The 21061-nt window shown below is 41.8% G+C and overlaps 2 protein-coding genes across 3 annotated transcripts in view; both read left to right on the forward strand.

Moving 5' to 3' along the window:
• Positions 1-6497, forward strand: part of GCC2 (GRIP and coiled-coil domain containing 2) — a 30015-nt gene extending 23518 nt beyond the window's left edge. The window contains exons 21-23 of one of the 2 annotated variants that reach the window (XM_027718443.2): positions 652-791; positions 1650-1851; positions 5546-6497. In XM_027718443.2, coding sequence (XP_027574244.2) covers positions 652-791; positions 1650-1851; positions 5546-5760 — 557 coding nt within the window. In that variant the 3' untranslated portion in view covers positions 5761-6497. Of the gene's footprint in view, positions 1-651; positions 792-1649; positions 1852-2796; positions 5096-5545 lie in introns of those variants that run through there. The other variant, XM_027718444.2, reaches the window with a different exon arrangement.
• A 5859-nt stretch (positions 6498-12356) lies between these two features.
• LIMS1 (LIM zinc finger domain containing 1) overlaps positions 12357-21061 on the forward strand; it is a 70632-nt gene continuing 61927 nt past the window's right edge. The window contains exon 1 of the mRNA XM_039384444.1: positions 12357-12454. Coding sequence (XP_039240378.1) covers positions 12405-12454 — 50 coding nt within the window. The 5' untranslated portion in view covers positions 12357-12404. The remainder of the gene's footprint in view (positions 12455-21061) is intronic.

A 21061-nucleotide genomic window follows, 5' to 3' on the forward strand; every position in this document is an offset into this window, starting at 1 on the left:
GACTAAACTTGCTACCGTAAAATAAAACGTTACTACTGGTTTTAGTAATTTAAAAATGTCATATTTCTGAGTTTCTAAAGGGAAAAGACTGGATGAGCAAGCAAGTGAATAAGTTGGCAGAATTTTTGTATTCTGAAGGAGTCTATACTAGGGACAATTAAGTGCTGATCCAAGCTGATTAATGAAAGGATAAAATTTCTGTTCTTCTCAATGAGGCTAATTAGAGCAGGAATTTATTCATAGGTTTCTTTCTAGGAAAATGAAAGCCATCATGAAGAACAATGTTCTAAGAATACCCTCAAAGCCAGAAAAATACATGGTAGCATCTAATCATGATTCAAAAATCTACTGAACACTTTGTAGATAACTGTTGAAAATCTCTATCTAGGGGTAGGAAACAAAGGATAATTAAAACTATATATCTTGATGTATTCTAGAACTGTTTTGTGAGTCCCCTTCTAATATATAAACAAAAATAGATTAGAAAATAAGCATACAGCAGCAGCTTTGATGCCTGTTAAGTCTGCAGTCTGACTTTGCATGAATTCTGTTTATAAGGAACTACATTAATCAAGTCCTGACGTTAAGTTAGTATGAGGTAGATGCAAGTGCTTTTTCCTTTTCTTAGTTTTCTTTTCCAATTAATTGCAGAACCATCTCAGTGGCAAGCAGAACTCACCAAGGATGAACTGATTCAGAAACTAAACACAACAGCAAAGAGTGCTGATCACTTGAATGAATTACTTCGTGAATCAGAAGCAACAAATGCAATTCTAATGGAACAAATAAAGGTTAGCAGACATGCAAGACACGTGAGGACAGCTCTAATTTCCACAGTCTCTTTCTTAGACCAAATATTTAACACCCAGTATGTTTCAGAAAATCCCAGTCTGTAAAATTTTGGTGATGCAAAATTTAATTCTGGAGGAGCTTTTATTGCACAGGTCTAATTAGCACTTCCAGAGCTGACTTCAGTTTTTTGGTTTGGATGTTGTTTTTTTTTCACCACAGTTTCTACTTGGGTGGGAAGGTGGGGTGGGGGGTAGGGGGAGAGGAGTGTGGAGTAGAACCTTCTACAAAAAAACCTCAAGAGTTTGTAAGTTTAATGTTTAGTAAAGGGTCTTTACTGTTTTCACTTAGACAAAAGCAGTAAACCCCAAGGGAAGCATTGTCTGGTTTGTCTTCCTGTAACCCCTTTTAGCTGTCTTATGTTAAAAGAAGATACATGTACTGTTGTATGAGTTTGGTTTGATTTGATTGCACCTCCCTGAGTTTTCTGAAGACATTTTTGAAGTTAGCATATTCCCTGAATATGCCAGGCTTTCTTTTCTAAAATGTTTCCTAATGAATGATAGCATCAGTTCTCTTGATATATTTAACTGTTCCACTCTTACTACTCTTTATCGCTGAAATTGTTATAACTACTGCACAAATTTTATCAAAAAAGGTTATTTTTGATCAATAAGTTATTTCTGTACAATATTATCACATGTTCAATTTTCACTGGATTCTTGTTCTGAATACGTTGTATGCACACATTCTTTTTGAAGCAATATGTGCAATTAATTTATTAGGTCTTCAAAAGACCTTTGTTCAGTTGCTCATTGTATGAAGCAAACAATATTGCATATTTTTTCCCTCATCTGCAGCTTCTTAAGAATGAAATAAGAAGACTGGAAAGAAATCAAGAGAGAGAAAAGTCTGTGGCTAATTTAGAATACTTGAAGAATGTTCTACTGCAGTTCATATTTCTAAAATCAGGAAGCGAGAAAGAGCGGCTGCTCCCAGTAATAGACACCATGTTGCAGCTCAGCCCTGAAGAGAAGGGGAAGCTGGTTGCAATTGCCCAAGGTATGTGGTGTTCAAAATATTGTCACAAAAAAAAGGAGAAGTGGATATAAAGGCAACTGAAGCTCTATGCTTTCTGTTGTGTAGACCTTTGAGGGAAAACAAAACTTAGCAACGGTATGCTAGCAAGCTAGTCATAAAACCATTTTGCTTTGTTGGGAAGTTACTATTCAGTGTTCAGGAAACAGAACAAATATAATTGAAATACTTTCTTGGCAGATGTTCCAAACAGGTAACTAAAGTGGTCCTCTCAAAGCAGTACTGCAGATCTAATATTAGTTTCTATATATTAACTTTAAAAGTAACTTAAAGAAAATATGTTTTTTGTTCAAGAAATTAAGGAACTAGGGAAGGAAATAAAAAGAGTTAAGCATTTGCAAGAAATAAACCCAGCAGCTATGTGTATAATAATGTTCTGGCTCTGCTTCAAATACTCCCCTTAAAACGCTCTTTAAGGTATTGTTTGTCACTTCTCAAAAGCAGTAACTGTAGCTTCCTGTACATCATTAACAACAGACCTATACTTTATTTAAAAATTAATATAAAGAATAAGCACCATGTGTTTATATTACTTTAAGCACTTACAACTTATGAACAAAATCACATTAAAAAGAGAAGCATTCCATGCATTCCATGATAGGCTGTGCATTTGGAAAAATTAGATGTTTTGATGTTGTTCTGGCCCTCTAATGAAGACTGATTGAATTTTTGTGGAGAAAGGTGATATGGCCTTTTTTCAAACATCCTTAAGTACCCAAAGTGGACTTGGTGATAAAATCCATGAACATATCTGTGGCAGCCCAAGAGCGAGTTCCCTCCTCAACAAGTTTGAGGACAGCATTTGAAAAAGGATTGAGGTGGGGAGGAGGGGGCAAGGTCATGTAACCAAATAATGCAATGTTGCAATGTCTAACATAATAAACTGAAATGTTTTTCTTCCTCCTTCAGGTGAGGAAGAGAGTACCTCACGGCCCTCTGGGTGGGCTTCGTACCTCCACAGCTGGTCAGGACTTCGATAAAACAGTGGAAAACACTGAATCTTTAAACACATTCCACAACTGCAAAAAAGAGAAATCTTATTGTAGAAAATCTGTTGGTGTTGTAGCGTTGAACTAAAGGGTTTTATTTTTGTGTGTAACTTTCAGTTTTCTAGGCTCTTCTAAGAAAGAAGCCTGCAGTAGCCCTGAAAGATGGTTCTACATTATGCTCTGGCAACAGTGAACTATTTTTTTTGTAAATGTTAAAGGTGATGATAAGAATTATGAGAAATGACAAATTAATTGCAAATTGCCTGGCAACAGAATTTAACAAACCTGTAATGGCTCTTTTGATATAAATTCAAAAACTTGATCTAATATATGAACTGGAATAACTAGACTTTTAGATTTAAAGCATTTAAAAAGGTTTACAGTTGCTTTCACGTATTGTTGTCAGCTAGCTAATCTATATGGTTAGTGTTATACTCTGCATGTTTTAGAAGTTTAAAATTATTTCCTCACTGGTGATGGTTACAAAATGTAAGATAATTAAGAAACAGAAAGGGCATTTTCTGAACTAAAGTTTTAGTCTTTGTTAAATTACTTTTTTTGCAAAAGCTAGATTGAAATATCAAGGCGATGGTTCACAAAATGTAGCGGGTGCATAAATCTCTATGAAATACAATGCTTGGCTCATCTGGGCATGGTACTGTAGTAGAGATTAATGACATTTATGGAGGTCTTAGGATATACTCCAAGATCAGAGGTCTTAAGTGAGCTGAAGCTTTTGGAGAAAGGGCTTAAGCTATGGCTTTTTAACCTGAAGTCGGAAGTTTGTGGAAAAGACTAGGAAGAAATGTTCCATTACTATAGCGATGTCCATACTTAGATGAAAAGACTACCCATACTGACTTAGTCATATTGAAGACACTAAAGAAAGAATCTGAGTCCATAGGTCAGACTTCTATCATTAACTTCTAAGAGAACAGGAGGGAGCTCTTCTCAATAGGTGCATTTTTTTAAATGGTCTGATGACTGAAGGTATTACACCTTTCTCTCACTTATCTGTGTGTGCACATGTTATTCACACAGATCTTTTGCACAGATGAGATAATCTCTGTTCTGGATTACTCAACAGAATGTTATGGTTTTTTCTGAGAAAAATAAATCTTTACCATCTCTACTTCTTTTATCAACACAGCACCTTTTTTTACTTTCAATTCTCTTCTCCCCTTTACAGTCCATACTACCTTTCACCATCTTAATTTATTTGTAAGTTATTAAAATGCATACATATATGTTTATATCCTGTTTATGTTTCAACTAGAGTCTTTCCATACTTTTCACTCATATTTTCATGCTCTCTGTGCTATTTTGCAGAGAATCATTCTGTGGTACACATACCAATACTAAATAGCATTCTTCCTTTCCTACCTATCTTAGTTGAGGCTCTAAGGAAATGATGTTTGTTCCTTTAATATTGCCTTATTTAGGGCTGAGATTAATCTGGACATATGAACAGCAGAAAGTCAACACATTGAGAATAAATTGTTCAGTTAGTGTACTTTTGGTTTAATTTTTTGTTTCTTGTATATATTTCAGTACACAATCAACAAAGCTAATGGGCTTTATTTAGGTATTTTAATTCCTTTCCATCTTAGGCACCTTTTTTTTTTTACTTCCCCTCCAATATGTGTTTTAACTGGAACCCTTATGGTTTGTGCTACCGGGGAAAACATTCTCTGTGGACTTTCAGATCACAGAACTGATGGTAAGTAGTAGTGTGAGGGATGAGTCTTTTAGATGTCTGTGAGTATCAAACATGAGGTTACATTTAGTCTTTCTTGCATTGGCCTTCGGAAGGATTTACCATCTTTAGCATTCACAATTTGCACCAGATCTCAGATGTTGAGTTCTAATGCTGTTCATAGCTGGGTTTGGTTAATGTCACTCAAAAGAATGCCAAAACACAGTGACGGGAGAGATTTGAAGTATGTATAAAAATAAGAGCAAGTCATTCTCCTGCTGTGATTTCAACAATGGAAGCACATAAGTAGAAGAGTACGGCTTTTTCTTACTTAGTTCACACTCCATTTGCAGCTGATCTGATTTAGTCTCTGCTATTGCTGAAGAGCTGTGACAAGTTCCTCTTAAAATGCACATATTTCAGAACTGTAAATTATTTAACATTGTAAGCTGTGAATAAATGTATGCAAGTAACATATATCACTGGTTGTATTAAATACTGGTTGCTTATTGACTTCTTTCAAGTCTGAGTTGCATGCTCACTGTTTTTAGTAAAACTTGAGTACTGTACTTATGAATGTAGTGAACAACTTGCATTACTTTTTTTTTTTTTTACAATGGAAGATTGAAATCTTAATTAATGTAAAAGTATTTTAATAACAGTTACTAAACTGTGTTCTGTTGCTGAGATTGCCAGGACTTACCTTTGTGGTAAGCAAATAAATCAGAGTTTAATAGACATTTGCAGTAAATGGCATAGAAGAATGTGAACTGGAAGCAGGATTATTTTGCATAGAAAACTTTTTATATGTCATATATTTGCATTTGTAATGTACAGCATTGTAGCTGTGATTTGCTTTCAAAAAGCAGTTTGAAGTAACTAGTACTGCTGCTTCTTGATATTCTGTGGTGCTCATCTTTTGGAAGAGCACTGTGCTAACTTTGCTTTCTGGTTCTTTTTGTTTTCTTTACAGTGCCGTGTTTGTTAGAATGTTTCCTAGAAAATGTCACCCTTGCCCAAAGAGTTTATAAGCTTAGGACCAATTTTTATCTTCAATCAGCCTGCCTTCAGCCCAAGCCTAAGGAGGGCATAATAATAATAATAATAATAATAATAATAATAATAATAAAGATTCTGCTGTCACTATGCAGAGTATATTTATTAATTAAAAACCAAAAATGGGAGTAATTCAGAATTCCCAGACCTGCGTGTGCACTGCGGCTGAATTTTTAACTACCTAATGCTGACTTAGAAACAGGTTGTATACCCTTCATGTTCCCTTTACCCAAGAGAAAGACTCATCTGTGCAAGCAAAAGTGCTCCATCTGAAAGACAGGAAGACCAGAGCTTGTCAGGCTGTTGTGTAGATGTGGCCAGTTGTAGTTGGGGTTCAGGATGGCCAAAGGGAACCCATGTTGGAAATGATACATGGAAAAGTAGAGTTGCTTTTTTCTTTCGTGACCCTCCTTCCCTAAAGTACAACTGAGAATACAGGGTTAGATAATTTTCTAAACTTACATTTTCCCTTGGCTATCTCCCTCCATCCCTTTGCTTTGATAGCAGATGATATATCATGAAATTGTGGAGGAACGCTTAAAAGTCTCCTTAGTTTGTACTAAGTGGCTTTGAACCACCTATGCTTCATTTGACTTATGCCTTGGCTTCACCCAGTGCACCAATACTTCCTCAACTACCTGCTACTTCCATTATTACTGGTACTGTAAAAATATCTCCCTTAGGAGCCTTGCAAATAGCAGTCACCACCCACAAGCTGAGAAACCAAATGTATGAAGAGGTTAAAATATATTTGTTGTAGTAATTTCAGAACTGGTAGTCTGGATAGATAAGTGTTTTGGTTGGAAATAATGTTTTTGATGGTCTTTTCATGTGGCCATCACTTCAATAAAATTCATCTTTACTCAACAGAGTGCCTTTCTTTTTACCTGAATGCCTATTCTTACCTGAGAAAATGTTACAGGTGCAAGGTAGAAAACAAGGGGATGATTACCAATGTATTAAAGATATTTTATGGATCTAGTATAGTATCCACAGCTTTTACTTTAGAAGATGATAAGAGCAATGGAGTCATCTGGATGAATGGAAAAGAAATTGTTTTGTTATGGGTGGGTTTTTGGTTTTGTTTTTTTTTTTAAAAAAAGGCTCATTTAAATTATTTCAAATGTGTTGCTAGATTGTTACCAGCAATCTGACTATCTGACATGAAGGAGAGGAGGGATGCAGAAGCTAATAATGTCTGTGTTAAAAGGATTGCACTTAGTATATTTATTTTAAGTACGAGCCACCTAATAAATTGGCACCCCCTTCTAATAGCAGTCAACTTTGAATGACCTCTTCCCTAATTCCCTGTGATTTTCTTGATCTGCATAGTTGTCCTAGTGCGAAGATTAGATGTTCTATGGATGAAGAAGGAGGTGGTTGGTTTGTTTGCTTAAGGGAGTTTGTTGTGTTTATCCTCTTACCAACCATTTTTCTTAAGTTGTGCTTATTATACAAATACATGGTCAGGGAGGGGGATCATAAGCTGCGAAAAGAAAACATAATAAAGGGATATAAGAGTCAAAAAGAAGCCTGATACAGTCAACTTCTAACAGCTTTCACATAAATATATGTGCTATGGGGAAGGGAAATAATAATCTGATTGCTTTTTAAACTGAATTTGGTTAAAATTTGTCATATGGTTGTGCAAGGTTGAGAAGGTATGTCTTAGATTCAAGAGATTTCTTACTGTCCTGTGTTCTTCAGGCTCATCCTGAGGATCAAGGCTGGATTGAATAATTAAAACTGAGGATAGTAAAACAAAGAGTGGAAATGTGCATCAGTTACTGCTCCAACAATTCAGTACACCTTGGTATTAGCAAATCGTTTATTTTTTGCTGTCAGTTAAATGCCTGAAGGCTTCTTACGAATCCAAGGTGAATGTAATCAGTGTAAAAAACAGTATGCTCTTTTGGGCCTGGGCACACTCCCAGTCCTCTTATAATGGCCTTTGAAAGTGTTTTAAATTCACAGACATTGGATAGCAGCTGTATATGAGTATAGGATTTAAGCCCAGTTTCATTGCTTGAAAATCGAAGCTTGTTCTGAGAGCATTCAGACTGTTTCCGGAGGGGAGGTACATATCAGCTCTTGGATCTCGCCCTTTGCACCATGCAGAGCATCTCAAATATAAAAACCATAGAAACCATTACAGAGCTCCAGACAAAAGCTTTTACTTAAATACTGCTTTACTGTTGTTATTGCCCTTTGTGGAGTTACATTGCTGATGCTCAGTGTTACTCTTGCCAAGGGAGAATGCCAATCCTATCAGTTTGGCTTTAGCACCCAAATATTTATACAGACTCGGTAAATCCCCTCTCACTAGTAGTCCCAGCATTTACTTAACCCTGCAGCTGCAGCAATCCCGGTGAAGCTGCCTTTGCAGGGGGACAGGTGGGTGGTCCCTTCACTCCACGGGCAGAGGGCTACAGCCTATGGAACAGTGGGAAGAAAAGCAGCTGGTGGTGATAAACGCTTAAAACAGCTCATGTTGTTGATGTGGCGGCTTTCTGTCCCTGCCCGAACATTCCCCACCAACCTTTCTCTTGGAAACCGGTTAAACCAGTTGTTTGCAGAGTGGTGGGAGATAGTGGATATATCAAATGTATCTTGCAGGTGGGGGATTTTCAGAAAACACAGAAAAGCTAACAACAGTTTTTATAACATTCTGGGAAGGACAGGAATTGCAGTGACAAAAAGCTTAAAATAGAAAAATGACACACTTAAATGAAAAATATGAGAAAAATACCATGATAGCCAAAAGTCATTAAGTTATTTCTTGAGGGACATGTTTTGTGGTGCTGCTATCAGCTTTTCCTTTAGCCATTATTGTGTCTGTCCAATTACTGACCTTGTCACAAAGCTGAAATTTATGCTGCTAACTATGGAATTTTAATGATCAATTTTGCAGGGGGTTGAGATTGGTCTATAAAAGTAATATCCCTGTTCTTGCACAATCTCCTTCCCTCTTTCAAGAAATGGTGACACCAAATATACTATGTGTGTCTAAAATGCATGAAGCAGAAATCTGACTGCTTTTATAAAAATAATTTGTTACTTGTGAATTCCTTAACAGCTTTGCTAGGAATATTTAGCTGGACAGCCTGTGTTCAAAAATTATTCATACTTACCTGGTCAAAGTTTCCTTCATTGTTGCTTTAACTTCATATCTTTGGAGGTGTGACATGAAGAACACTGACCCAGTTTACAATTTAATTCCATCGATTGTATTAAGATAAACAACCATGGGACTGCTCTGCTAATAGGCACTTGGAGTCAGGGTAGGCTTAAGACTGAATATTAGAAATTCTTAACTGTGAGGGTAGTGAGGTACAGGAACAGGTTGCTGTCATTTGTAGTCACAGAATCAATTGTTTTGAAGACCTCAAAGATCATTGAGTCCCACTGTTAACCTGGCATTGCCAAGTCTACCTCTAAACCATGTCCCTAAGTGCCACTGCCAGCTGCAATACAATAAGTTTGGAATTTCAACAGTGATGGAAGATGTAAACATGTTCTGGAAACAGAACATCAAAAGCATATGGCTACTTAAAATTGCATTTTATGCTAGTCTAGCAGGGAGAGATGGGAGGCAAAAAAAAGATGGATTAATTTTGTGATTAATATGCTGGTCTGGAGACATGGAGTCCAAATTCTCTGCTTTGCCACATGCTTCCTTTGTGAATTTAATTTCAGTTTGTCTGTCTCTGTATCCTGGCTTGTCTGCTGCGGATAATGGCACTTCTCCACCTGATGCCAAGTAAATTAGCAGCATAAAGTTAAACTTTGTGAGGGGTTTGTAAGCAGAAATAAGGAGGCAGATTACCATATTTTTTTTTAAACTGCGTAGGAAGAAAATGGTCGTAGCCTTCATTATGCTGGAATGGAAGGGGTTATCTTTTTCTTTTGAGTTTGTGGTGTGTGTTTGGGAATCCTATTAAACTATTTGCCTGAGTATTCTGGACTGAATTTTACAAGATCATTAGAATGCCAGCATGCTCTAATACTAGGTAATGGACAATTAATAACAATTAAGAATTGTTATTTCTGTTGTACAGCAAGACACAACAAAAATTTAAATCAGACCCCAAGGTGCAAACTTGCTACAAAGTGCACAGAGCCTGGGGCGGCAATCTATGAAACTGAATTCCTGGCTTTTCTTCGTACAGTGTTTCCGAAAGCTGCTGCTACTTAGTGTTTGGCAGAAGTACATGTTTGGGGGATGCTCTCCAGCTCTCTATAGAATGCCTTTGCTACTTTAAGATTATATTACTAGCAGACTGGGCTCTAGGGATTTCATTTTTAAAAGCTCTGGAAAACTGCACATGGTGCAATTCACTTGCCGTTAAATCTATTAATGTGCTCTCCAAAGGAAGTGCCGTAACGGCTGCAGTAGTTGGCTGGCACTGCCTGTTAATTATTTCCAGAATTTACTGTTTTGGAGTTTGCTGCCCTGGCAGTCATAGGCCTGCTCAGCCACCTCCCCCCCAGTTTCAGGCTGTGCTGGTCAGAGGTGCTGCTCCTCAGCTGGGCTCAGCAGCCAGGGACAACTGTCTTGTCCAGCTCCTCAGGAGGACTTGCAATGGGAGAGGCCCTGAAATCCTTGCAGAAAAACTGAGGTTAATTAAAGACATTCATAGAAGCTGTCTACAAGTAATGGCAGACTGCCCAAAGCTGATTAGAAAAAAAACAAAAGGGTTGTATTACTTTCATCTGGCACAGAATGAGTACTTACTTATTTAGATGCTATAAGAAAGCTCTGCTGACAGACTCATTAAAATGAGTGGGTGGTTTGGGATTGTTTTTGGTTTGGTTTGGTTTTTTTGGGTTGAGGGTTTTGTTTTTTTTTGAGGAGGGGTTGTTTTTTAATATAATTACAGAATGGTTGAGGTTTGTAGGTACCTCTGGAGGTCACTTGTCCAACCTCCCTGCTCAAGCAGGGCCTCCTACAGCCAGATTCCCAGGACAGTGTCCAGACAGCTATGGGATATCTTCAAGGATGGAAACTCCACAGCCTCCACAAGCAACCTGTGCTGGGGCTCAGTCACTCTCACAGTGAAAATTTTCTCCCTGATATTCAGAGAGAATCTCCAGTGTTGCAGTTTTTGCCCATTGCCTCTGGTCCTGTCAGTGGGCACCACTGAAAAGAGACTGGTTCTGTCCTCTGCGTACCCTCCCTTTTCCGGTATTTTTATTAATTTATAAGATCCCTCTAAGCCTTCTCTTCTCTAGGTAGAGCAGTCCCAGCTCTTTCAGTCTCCTCATAGTAGAGGTGCTCCAGTCCCTTAGTCGTCTTAGTAGCCATTCATTGGACTCTTTCCAGTATGTCCATGTATCTCTTGCACCTGGAAGCTCAGAACTGGACCCAGCCCTCCAGCTGTGGCTTCACCAGTGCTGAGTAAAGAGGAGGGAATCACCTCTCTCTCTTTTGGCATACTATCCCTTCTCTTTTCAACTGTGTACTTTATTTCCCTCTTTGTGCAGAAATGTATTCTCTGTGATGCTAAAGTTTTGCTATGTTTGATTCCTAAAGTTGGCAAGCAAAACTGAACCCTGCCAAGAAGCAAAATAACAAATAAACAAACAACAGTCCTCCAGACAGTCTGATGTTTTTGTTTTTTTACAGTGGTAGTTCTCTCTAGAACCATGCTCGTGGCCCAGCCATCAAATATCTTTTCTGCATTCTAGTCCTCAAAATTTACATTCTTTTCCTGGTTCTAATGGATACCAAAGTAGATGTACTTCATGTACATGTATTTTGAATTATTCTTTCTGATGCGTGCTTACTCATACCTGTCCATGCTGATTTTGACTGGATTAACATATTCCCTGAGTTATCGTCTTCTTGGAGCCATATAGAGACTTCCTCAATCCTGGCAGGCAAATATTTGCATTTTTCATTCCCCCACACCACTTCCTTCTTCTGATATTAAAGATGGCAATGAGTGGTGATACAGACACCTTAATAAATCCCACATTTTCTATTATGCTCCTCTCCTGTTCATTTGTCCATACATCCCTGAAACTGGTATGGTTTGGAATGAGATAGTTTCTCTCCAAGAAAAGCAGGAGGTTTGGTCCCAGGTTTGGCAGCGCTGGTGTTGAAGGTAACTTACTTGCATTTACTTTCTAAACACGGGGTAGCTGAGCCTAAACAACGTGCTTGCCTTTCCCCACGCCATTGCTTATTGGTACTGTTACATTTTTAAATAATATTGATTAAAAACGTACTCTTGCTCCAGCAAACTCTCACCTAACCATATCTGGTGCCTTAAGGTGAGGCGACAGCTCTTTTGCTACAAATAATTCTGTACTACGCAACCACACACAGGAAACAGTGAAAATATTTGGAATTGTTTTGACAGCAATTTTCTGTTCTGGAAAACAAATAATTAAAATAACAGCAGCAGACGCTCGCAGAAGGCACCTACTTCCCGTAACTCTGCGGGGCGTTCTGGCCGCCGCCGCGCCTCGGGCTGGGCTGGCAGAGGAGGCGAGCGATCCGACGCCGCGGGGATGCTGGGAAGCCTCTGGGGGCGGCGGGACCCCAAGTTCTGTCGGGGACGTCCCTCCCTTCCCGGTGCGGGGGCGGTGCGGGCGCCGCGGGCCGAGCGGGGCCGGGGCACGGCCGGGGCGGGTCCCGGCGGCGGCGCGGTCGGAGCGCGCCCCCCGGCGGCGGGCGGGGGGTGCCGGCGGGGCGGGCGCCCAGCGCCATTACCGCCGCCCGCGCTGGCTCCTCCCGCCGCCGCCGGAGAGCGCTTGGCGGGAGCGGCGGGATGCTGGGGGTGGCGGCGGCGGCTGCGGCGGCCGGGATGAACTGTAACAGGTAGGAGAGGCGCGGGGGCCGCCCGCCCCGTCCCGTCCCGTCCCGCCTCCCGCGGCGGGCGGCTGCCGAGGGCGGCGCTTTGTCTCGGCCGGGCCGCTGTCACCGGCTGCCGCCCGGGAAAGGCGCTTTCCCGCTGCTCCGCCGGGCAGAGGGCGGCGGCGGCGCCGGGCCGGGCTGGGATCCCGCCGGGGAGGCTGGGCGTCCGCAGCCGTGCACGTGTGCCTGCTGCTCGCTGCGGGAAACTCCCCTTCCACGGGGAAACTTTCCCCTCTCCCACGGCGTTCCCAGGAGCAGCAGCGGGGGGCACTGCAGGAATCCCTTCTCCCCACTATGCCCCCTTCGGCGTTACGCGCACGGACGGAGCAATGGGGTGGCTCCGGTGTCCTTGTTACAGAGATCTGGGAATAACCCCCAAAACTCGGGGATCGCACGTCCCGACCGTGCCGTGAGCGGGGTTTGATGCCCAGTGGCGCTAAAACGCGCCCTGTGCTGGGAGGGAGGTCGTTTTAAAAGCATCGTACTGAATAACCTCGATGTCGTGCGATTGGTACAGTTTTATGCATATCCCGCAATTACTGGGCAGTGCTATCTTAGGGACAGGTTTATAGTGATGGATTACGGAAGGCAAAGGCTGCTCTACTCGTCGCTCAGCTTTTCAAAGACTCGCCTGGTGCAGTTGTTTCTTGGGAAGAAATGACCGTAATTAAAGTGCTTAATTAAGTGACCCTAATTAAAGGGAAGTGTTGTGCTAATATGTCAAAACCTGGAGCTGAAGAAAGGAAAAGGAGTGATTTTATAGCTGCCTTGGGCTGCAGGTTCAGGATGGCTGCTGGCACACAGACTTTAGCCTGGTAAAGACTACCTTATCTTTTCCTTGTCCGACTTCTACTGCAAACTCCTCCAGCTCTGCACCACACCTTTGCAGAAAAGCTGTAGCAGCTACAAAGTCAGGCAGAGTTGGGGCTACCGTGATGGCATGTGGTATCCTGGTGAGCCAGCTCTGCTCCCAGGGTCAGTACCCTGATGCCCTGGGCAAGATCTCTCCAGCTTTGACCAGCCTTCTCTCTAGCTGCCATGCAGCCACATGCTTAGAAAAACACAATAATGTGATTCAGATGTCTGTATGTATTGAGGTAACTATTTTTTCTTCAGTCGTTCCAGAAGTCACTTGATTTTGTAGTGGGTGGTGGATGCTTCCAGGCCAGGCTTCTTTCTGCATTCCTGAAAATGGCTGAGTATTTGTGCTGCCAGTGTCAGACTTGCAACTGCGAGTAGCTGTGTATCACTCAGCCCCACACAGGTGTTTCGGCTCCGGTGCAGAGCCCGCCTCTTTCGCCAGGTAAACAGAGCAATTACGTATTTGGCGTCTGTTCTGCTGAAGTTGTCAGGGAGCGGGCCAGCTGCCCTGCTGGTACACGCTTCCCAGGATATGAACTAGGCTACACCCCTGGCACAGCAAAGCAATTTTGGGACAAAGTCAGACTAGAGCCCACGCTTGCAGAAACTTGCAGAGATGAAGCAGCAGAGCACTCTGATGGGAGCTTACCTAGAGCGGATGTGCAGGTGGCTGGTCAAAATAAAACAAAGGGGCAAGGCTCTTGAAACATATACTTTGATTTGGTAAAATGCAAGGAGAGATAATTAAAAATTGGTGTGATTTCTTGTTTTGACTCTTTGGGTAAGAAACACTAAAAATGCATGTTTCATTCAAACCCACCTTTTAACAAAATAAAAGGTGACCTCAAAGGCTTCTGCAGGCTGAGATTCCTGAGAGATTTTAGATCTTGACTTTTTGCTTAAATTTAGGGAGTTTAAATAATCAGAGTTTTTGGGAAGAAAACAAAAAAGGAAAGAATTACTTGAGGTCTCTCTCCAGATTTGAGACACAGAAGAGCAGCAGACATCTGGTCAGCAGGTATGCACAAGGAAATACTCTTCTTTTTAACTTTTTTTTTTTCCTCTCCATTTTGTGAACTCGAATCATGTTTGTGGCTTTTGTTTTGCAACTACAGGAACTTGTCAGCTGTACACCCATCACTGAGGCACAGCCCTCTCTCTTAGCATCATACTGAGAGACCAGACTGCCCTGGAGGAGAGGGATTTGGGCAGGGACCCCTGTTGCTGGATAGTGCTGGGCCATTCAGGATTGCTGGGCATGCTGCCTGGGGCTGATAGCTTGTCACTAGACCCGCTTGCTTTATAAGTGTCCTCTAAATTTTGTGGGCAGCTTTTCCAGCTGGTTGTGCTGAACTCATCTTGGTGTGTTATTATTGGAATAAGTTTCTTGTGCGGTTCAGAGAAAAACATTACCTTGCAGTTCAGAACCATTATTGTCTTAAGCTCTTGTACTTCCCTAGCACAAACTAAGATTTTCTTTGTAGGAAGAAATACAGGCCAGCATGCGGCAAAATAAAAAGCAAGCTCCTCTTTATTCAAAGCATAACTACATTTGAAAAGTTGCCATAGACTCATTGGATTTACAGCTCTTACTCTGCTGTAGACTGTGAAGCTCAAAACCATGGTTACTTCATGGTCTTACTGGCTTTGATAGGGACTCTGTAAATAAGCTAAATGTGATGCACAGTTATTTTTCTTAGAACTGGCTCCATACAGTTACTGCAGTGGAACCATTAATGACCTGCAATATATGGAGGGTATTTGCACGGTTAACAAATTCTTTTTCAAGTTGCAATAAAATATTTATTATTGGAGCACTTAAGGCAGGCTTTTCAGCTCCTGGAATTGTGGCTTCATGCTAAGTGTGTTAGATTACACATCCTGATTTGTCTGTGTTTTGTTCTCCTCCAAAGCCCAGTTCAAAAGTTTTTCACTCTGTAACATAATGCAGTCTCTTATTACTTTTCAATATAGGGAGGCTTTAATTGCTGGCTGTGGTAAAAGCGGCACGATAGTCAGTGGGGGAATTATTCATATCAGGTCTTTCCATGATGGCAAGTGCTGATGACAAGAAAAATGAAACTGACAGTCACGTTTTTATAGGCAAAGCCTTCCCTTGTATTAGCTGTCCGTAGTGTGAACCAAGCAGCCATGTACGTGGTCTGCTGTCCTCGTCCTGTTAGTGATGCGTTACAGTGCATGTCACCCTTACAGCTTGTGCAAAAGTGCTAGTGTTGAGACAGAAAGGGGGAAAGGATGGAAAGGTACTAATTCAGTCTAACAATTAGGGAAAACATAGCAGGAGACTGTGCCCTGGGGTTAATACTTTTCTTTAAATTGGGACACTCCTTTGCAATTACTTCAGCATTTCCCTTCCTGCATGTGTAAGTCTTTATGAAAATGCTTACTTCTGGTTTTTTAAGCAGATAGAAGGGGAAAAAAAAAAGTCAAGATACTGTCATTTTCTCAGCTGTTTTTGTGTATCCTAATAACCCTTTATACCAGATATTTGTCTCCATACCTGGAGACTGTCAGTGAGGTCCCAGGGGGCAGAAGCTGATGGTGTGGCCAGTGACAAACTATTTATGAGCAAAGTGGACCTCCTGTGTGCAGCCTAAAACCACATTCCAGAGCCAAAATGGCATAGTCTGGAGCACCCTAGGCTGTAAGAAAAATAGCATTACAGCATGGCTGGCACCCAGGAGGAGGTTTTATGCTCTGTATTTTTAATATTAATTGCTTTTCTTTGTGTTTTGAATAAGAAGTCCTTGAATTCCAGCTCTGATGATCCTTCTTTTTGTCACTTTTTTAGTCACTAAAAAAAAACTCACCAGTCACTTATACAGAATTCAATGAGAAAGTGGGACCTTAGTAACTTGGTGCACTTAGGGTTATTTCAAACACTGCTTGCATTAAACAGTTTGAAGAACTGAGAACACACTGGTGGACGGGCTGTTGATTGAGTAAAACCTAAACTGGTGTGAACAGTAGAGTTGAAACCCTTTATTGCTCACGTCATGGGTGGGGAGTTGATTTGGATCATTTGAGAAGCTAAGGCATTATAATGAATTGATGAACGTTTCCTGGGTGGCCAGAGCAGCATGGGGTAGGTGCTCTGCTCAGAATTAAAAGGGTTTTCTGTTTTAATATATTGTTTTATTGTAGTTGGGGGCACTGAGAAAGACCACAGCAAAGCAATGCAGTAATGCCAGCAAATATTTGGGAGGCAATGACATGGCAAAGTGGCCCCAGTCCAGACCCCACGCTGACGTGCAGCAGCTGTGGGATTGATGTGGGGAAAGGAAACTGCACAAAGAATTAGTTTCAAATGCACCCTGGGAGGGGAAAAGAGGACCTCAATGCTTTGCAAGGACTCTTTGTGGGGGCTTGGCCATCCTCACTGGGGCTGGGTGCTGCCTGGCAGGGGCAAGGGGCCGCCTGTCAGCCTCCTGCCATGCGGAACCGCAGCATCCCTGAGTCCTCCCTCGGTGTCTGCTGGCATGCTCCACCTCTGATTTCAGAATGAAAAATACAGCTTGGCAGGTGGGGAGGCAGGGGCTGCCCACCAGCACTGCCAGGGGAAGGTGGTCTCTGTGGATTCGGGGCTGAATTGGTACAACAGCTTCTGCTTGCAAACCTCTCTATTTTTTGAGGCAATGCTTGCAAATAGGTGCGTGTTTCTGTAGCTTTGCAGATGAGCACCATGCAGTTCTGAACTGTGTTGGTAGCAGGACAGGCTTGTGTTTCATGGCAGAGACTGACATTTGTGCTGTATTAAGTAACTTATTTTTGCCAGGCTTTGGTGGTAAGTGGGCTGAGATTCACTTTGCAGCAACCATCTCCCGGACCCAGCTCTATGGGCCAATGTTACAAATCAGGACAGACCATCTGTGGGCCGTGCCAGGGCAGCTGCTCTTCCCACAGGCAGCAATTACAGAGCCATTTTAGTTAAGAATGTGGTTGTGTTACAGCCAACCGGGTTGACCCACACACTCCTGTCCCCCAGCATCTCTCATGCCAGCACCAGGGACCTGACCCAGCTGAAAATGCATGGCAAGGGAGATTGTTAGATACATAGATTTAAAACTAGGTTTGTCTCAGTCTGGATTGATTCCTTGGTCTTATGGGTGTCAGTGATGTTGAAGGGAAAGCACGTGGGAAAGATGGAAATACCCATTTCAGCAGAATCGTGGATTTGTGCCTGGGTCATGTAGCTGTGGTCCGGAGAGCAGTGTGAAAAGTGAGATCCTGTGAGGAGATGCCGGGGATCTAAAGAAGGAAGGAGCAATGTTTGGTGGTGGTCTGGGTTGGATCTGTGGACTACTTGTTGCTGCCCTGGGTGTGGTGTCAGAATTGGACACATCCATGCTCTGTTGCATTGGAAGAGGGATCACCTGCCTGCAAGTTGTTGCAGAAGGATTGCCTGGACAATTTTGCTTTCTGCTGTTGAAAATACACTTGAGAATGTTCTCTCTGCAGCTTGTTGTCTCCTCCTAGAGCCCTGCTTGAAGGCAAACCACACCAGCAGTGGTTATGTCATGGTTGTCACAGAATTGGTTTGCAGAAATTCACTTTCAGAGGATTCAGAGGAAGGAAAGCCCATGTCCTGTCCCCCAACACATATAGGTTATGGTTAGAAAGGCCATGGAGAATAACAACACATCAATGCCTGTTTAAATCTACCTGACATTGGTTGGCATGACACAACTTAATAATCTGAAGGTGGTGATGGGCTTTCTTCACCCATTGCTTTCAGGTCCCAGAGGAACTGGGTACTGCTTGTAAAAAAAAAAAATGGAGCAAGAGATGCTGTGAGGTTTTGCAGGCTGAGTGCCACCATACAGAGACAGAGCTGTGGGACAGCCACTGCACAGTTGGCTGCTGGCTCGTTCTCAAGCCCTGTGCCATGCAGACAAGGCAAGCTGTGGGAGAGGGGGCTTGGTGGGAGGTGTCAGTGAGCTTCACTGGAGCTGAAAGGAGAAGGGCAGGCATGTCTCTAGTGAGGTGTTTCTGTAGAACTTTAAACATCCCAGAAAACATTATTTTTTTTCTTCCTTCTGTGAGTATATGCAGTTGCAAGAGAGGGGCAATATTCTAATTATATGAAAAATGATTTGAAATGGAGCATTTTAAAGCTGCTGCTGTTAAGAAAAAGCTGACTTTTGAAATCTTTGTTCCTTCATTCACATTTTTTTCCTTTTTGTTAGCCAGCCTCAGGAAATGAGAACATTCTTTTGGCTTTCCGTGCCTGAGTCACATCTTATATATATATATGTATATAAATAAGTAAAAACATCTGGAGATGTTTGTTTCAGAGAGGTACTTGTTTTCTATTAGGGTATCTGAGCTTTAAATGTTTATACACAGTTGGATGTTTCCAGAGTTTCCCATACTTCTCTGGTTACAAGCACATGTATATTGCTGTCAGAAAAGCCAAGGGAAATGTACTGATAACCTAGGGAATATACAAACAAGTAAAAGTAAAGCCTTTCAAGAAAGTGAGAATTTGGTATTAAAAAAAAAAATAAACTATCGAAGCAGTTGTTTAGTGCGAGTTGCATCCAAATATGTAGTTCTTTAATGTTTGCTAAGTATGTATTTAAAAATAAAAAAAACTGTGAGGAGGAAAATCAGAAAATACCAGTAGCTCTTCCCTTGTTCTCTTTTTTCAGAAAAGGAAAGGAAGTATTTAAAAGCTCATTACACCCATGTCTGCCCTTCAGTGGGCTGACACTCACTGGGCTCCGGCAGTGCTCTGAGTGCACTGTGGGGTCTCCCTGCCTCCCTCTGTCCTCCCACCAGGGTCACATGGGGATCGTGAGACCGCTCTAAAAGGAAAAACAAAAATCCATTTAGTTTAACTGAAGGCCAAATATTTAACGTGGGCGGGGAAGGTGGTGGGATTTAGGAGAACAAGTAGAGTTTCCACCCTTGGTTGTTTAACGTAGCTGCACTGAAAATGATGGGAGATGCATTGATGGTGTGCTGTGCACGGAGGGATGCAGGGATGGCAGTGGGGCATGAAGGGAGGATTGCCCTAGGGGGCTAGATCTGCCATGACCACACAGCCTTCAGGTGTTCACGGTGGCTTCTCCTCCGACAGCTTCCACTGAAATGCCCTTGAGTTTATGGCTTGAATAAGAAACCTCTCACTGATCAAATATTTTGATTGCATCCTGGCCTTCCTGTTAGTTTCTTTGATCTTTTCTCCTCAGTGGATTATAGCAGACTTTCAAAAGTCTTGTTTGTTGAAATAGTTGTATAAATATGGTCTTCAGGGTAGGTGTTAATTTAGACAAGTACTTATTTCCCAGGAAAAAATCTGCATCCTTTTGCCCCTTCAGTGGGCTCATTTGCCATTGTGCATCAAAGAAGTGTGAGTTCTATAATTATATCATAGAATAGCAGCTTATTTTTAATTGTTTGAAATAATCTAGAAGCCTGTAGGGCTTATTCTTTTGGCTGATTTCCTGCTCACTGAAACAATATACAACTGTTTCAAGTTCACATTTAAAAAAAAAAAAAAAGAAATCCACATAGCCAGAACAGTCTCTGGAGGAAACTGATGGGCTTGCAGCCCCAGGATGAATCCCTCTCCATTGAATTCGCTCACAGTTACAATTTCTCTCTTTTCAAAGAGAAAAGGCTCCCCTTTCCCTGCTCAAGTGACGTCCCCTCTGAAATGGCATTGCACAACCCCACTTCATGCCGTGCTGGAAGCCTGATGTCTTCAGGTGGTGGCACAGAGCCGTTTGGTCACCAGGCTGGGTTTAGCGTTGGGCAGCGGAGGGATGAGTTGTGCCACAGCTTTGCAGTCAGATGAAGCAAGGGAGGAGGAATAGCTGGTGGCTACGTATGGTGTAAGCTCAAAGATCTAAGTTTCCAAACTTTTTCCTGAGACTGAAAGCCGTATTTTCCTTACTGTCACATGCAAGATAGGAATTATTAAACTGACCTCTCCAGCGGAACGTGGAAAGGGTTTTCCGTGGTGGTAGGGGGTGTTCAATGTGCCCAGCTCTTTTCTCAAGGGAAGGCATGATGCTGCTTTGTGTCAGCCCACATTTAAGGCAAATCTCATCCTGCAGCTGCTGCTCTTCAGACCCGTCTGACTGAGTTGATGTCCCTGCCCAAGGCAGAGGGGTTGGTCTAGATGACCTTTAAAGGTCCCTTCCAACCTAACCCATTCTATGATCCCTTCCATAGCCTGCATTAAATCTACTGCTGGACCAGGGCTTCATTTTGAAAAGTACAGAGAAATTGAAGCGCTGTTTTCAGTGTCAGGTATCAACAATGCTGTTTCATTTTGATGTGAGCAAAGCTCTTTGTGCTTGTGATTGCTTAGCTGATGCACTTCAAGGGCGAAATAATTTGGACTTCTTGTGTCAAATTGCATCTGAGTCACAAATGTGAAAATCAATATTTTTATCATTACCATGCAGAAATGGGCAAACAGTACAGTTAAGAGGATCCTTGACATCACCCTTGGGAAAATTATTAGACCATGATAAAATGGCAAAGAATCCAGGAACAGTAATGTTGCATTACTACTTGGGTTTCATGAGAAAGCTTTCTGCTCACCTTGGGCTATTTATTCATTTGTGAATAACTTTGTGAACTTGTACTGAAAAAAGAGATTCAAGAAGTTTAATGCTGTTACATGATACTGATGTCTTTTCAGAGCAGTTTAAGCATGGACAGATTCCCAAGGTA

The sequence above is a fragment of the Pipra filicauda genome, unplaced genomic scaffold, assembly GCF_003945595.2.
Source record: "Pipra filicauda isolate LSUMZ 115617 unplaced genomic scaffold, ASM394559v2 scaffold115_size4368891_pilon, whole genome shotgun sequence".
In the NCBI taxonomy this organism is placed as follows: Eukaryota; Metazoa; Chordata; class Aves; order Passeriformes; family Pipridae; genus Pipra; species Pipra filicauda.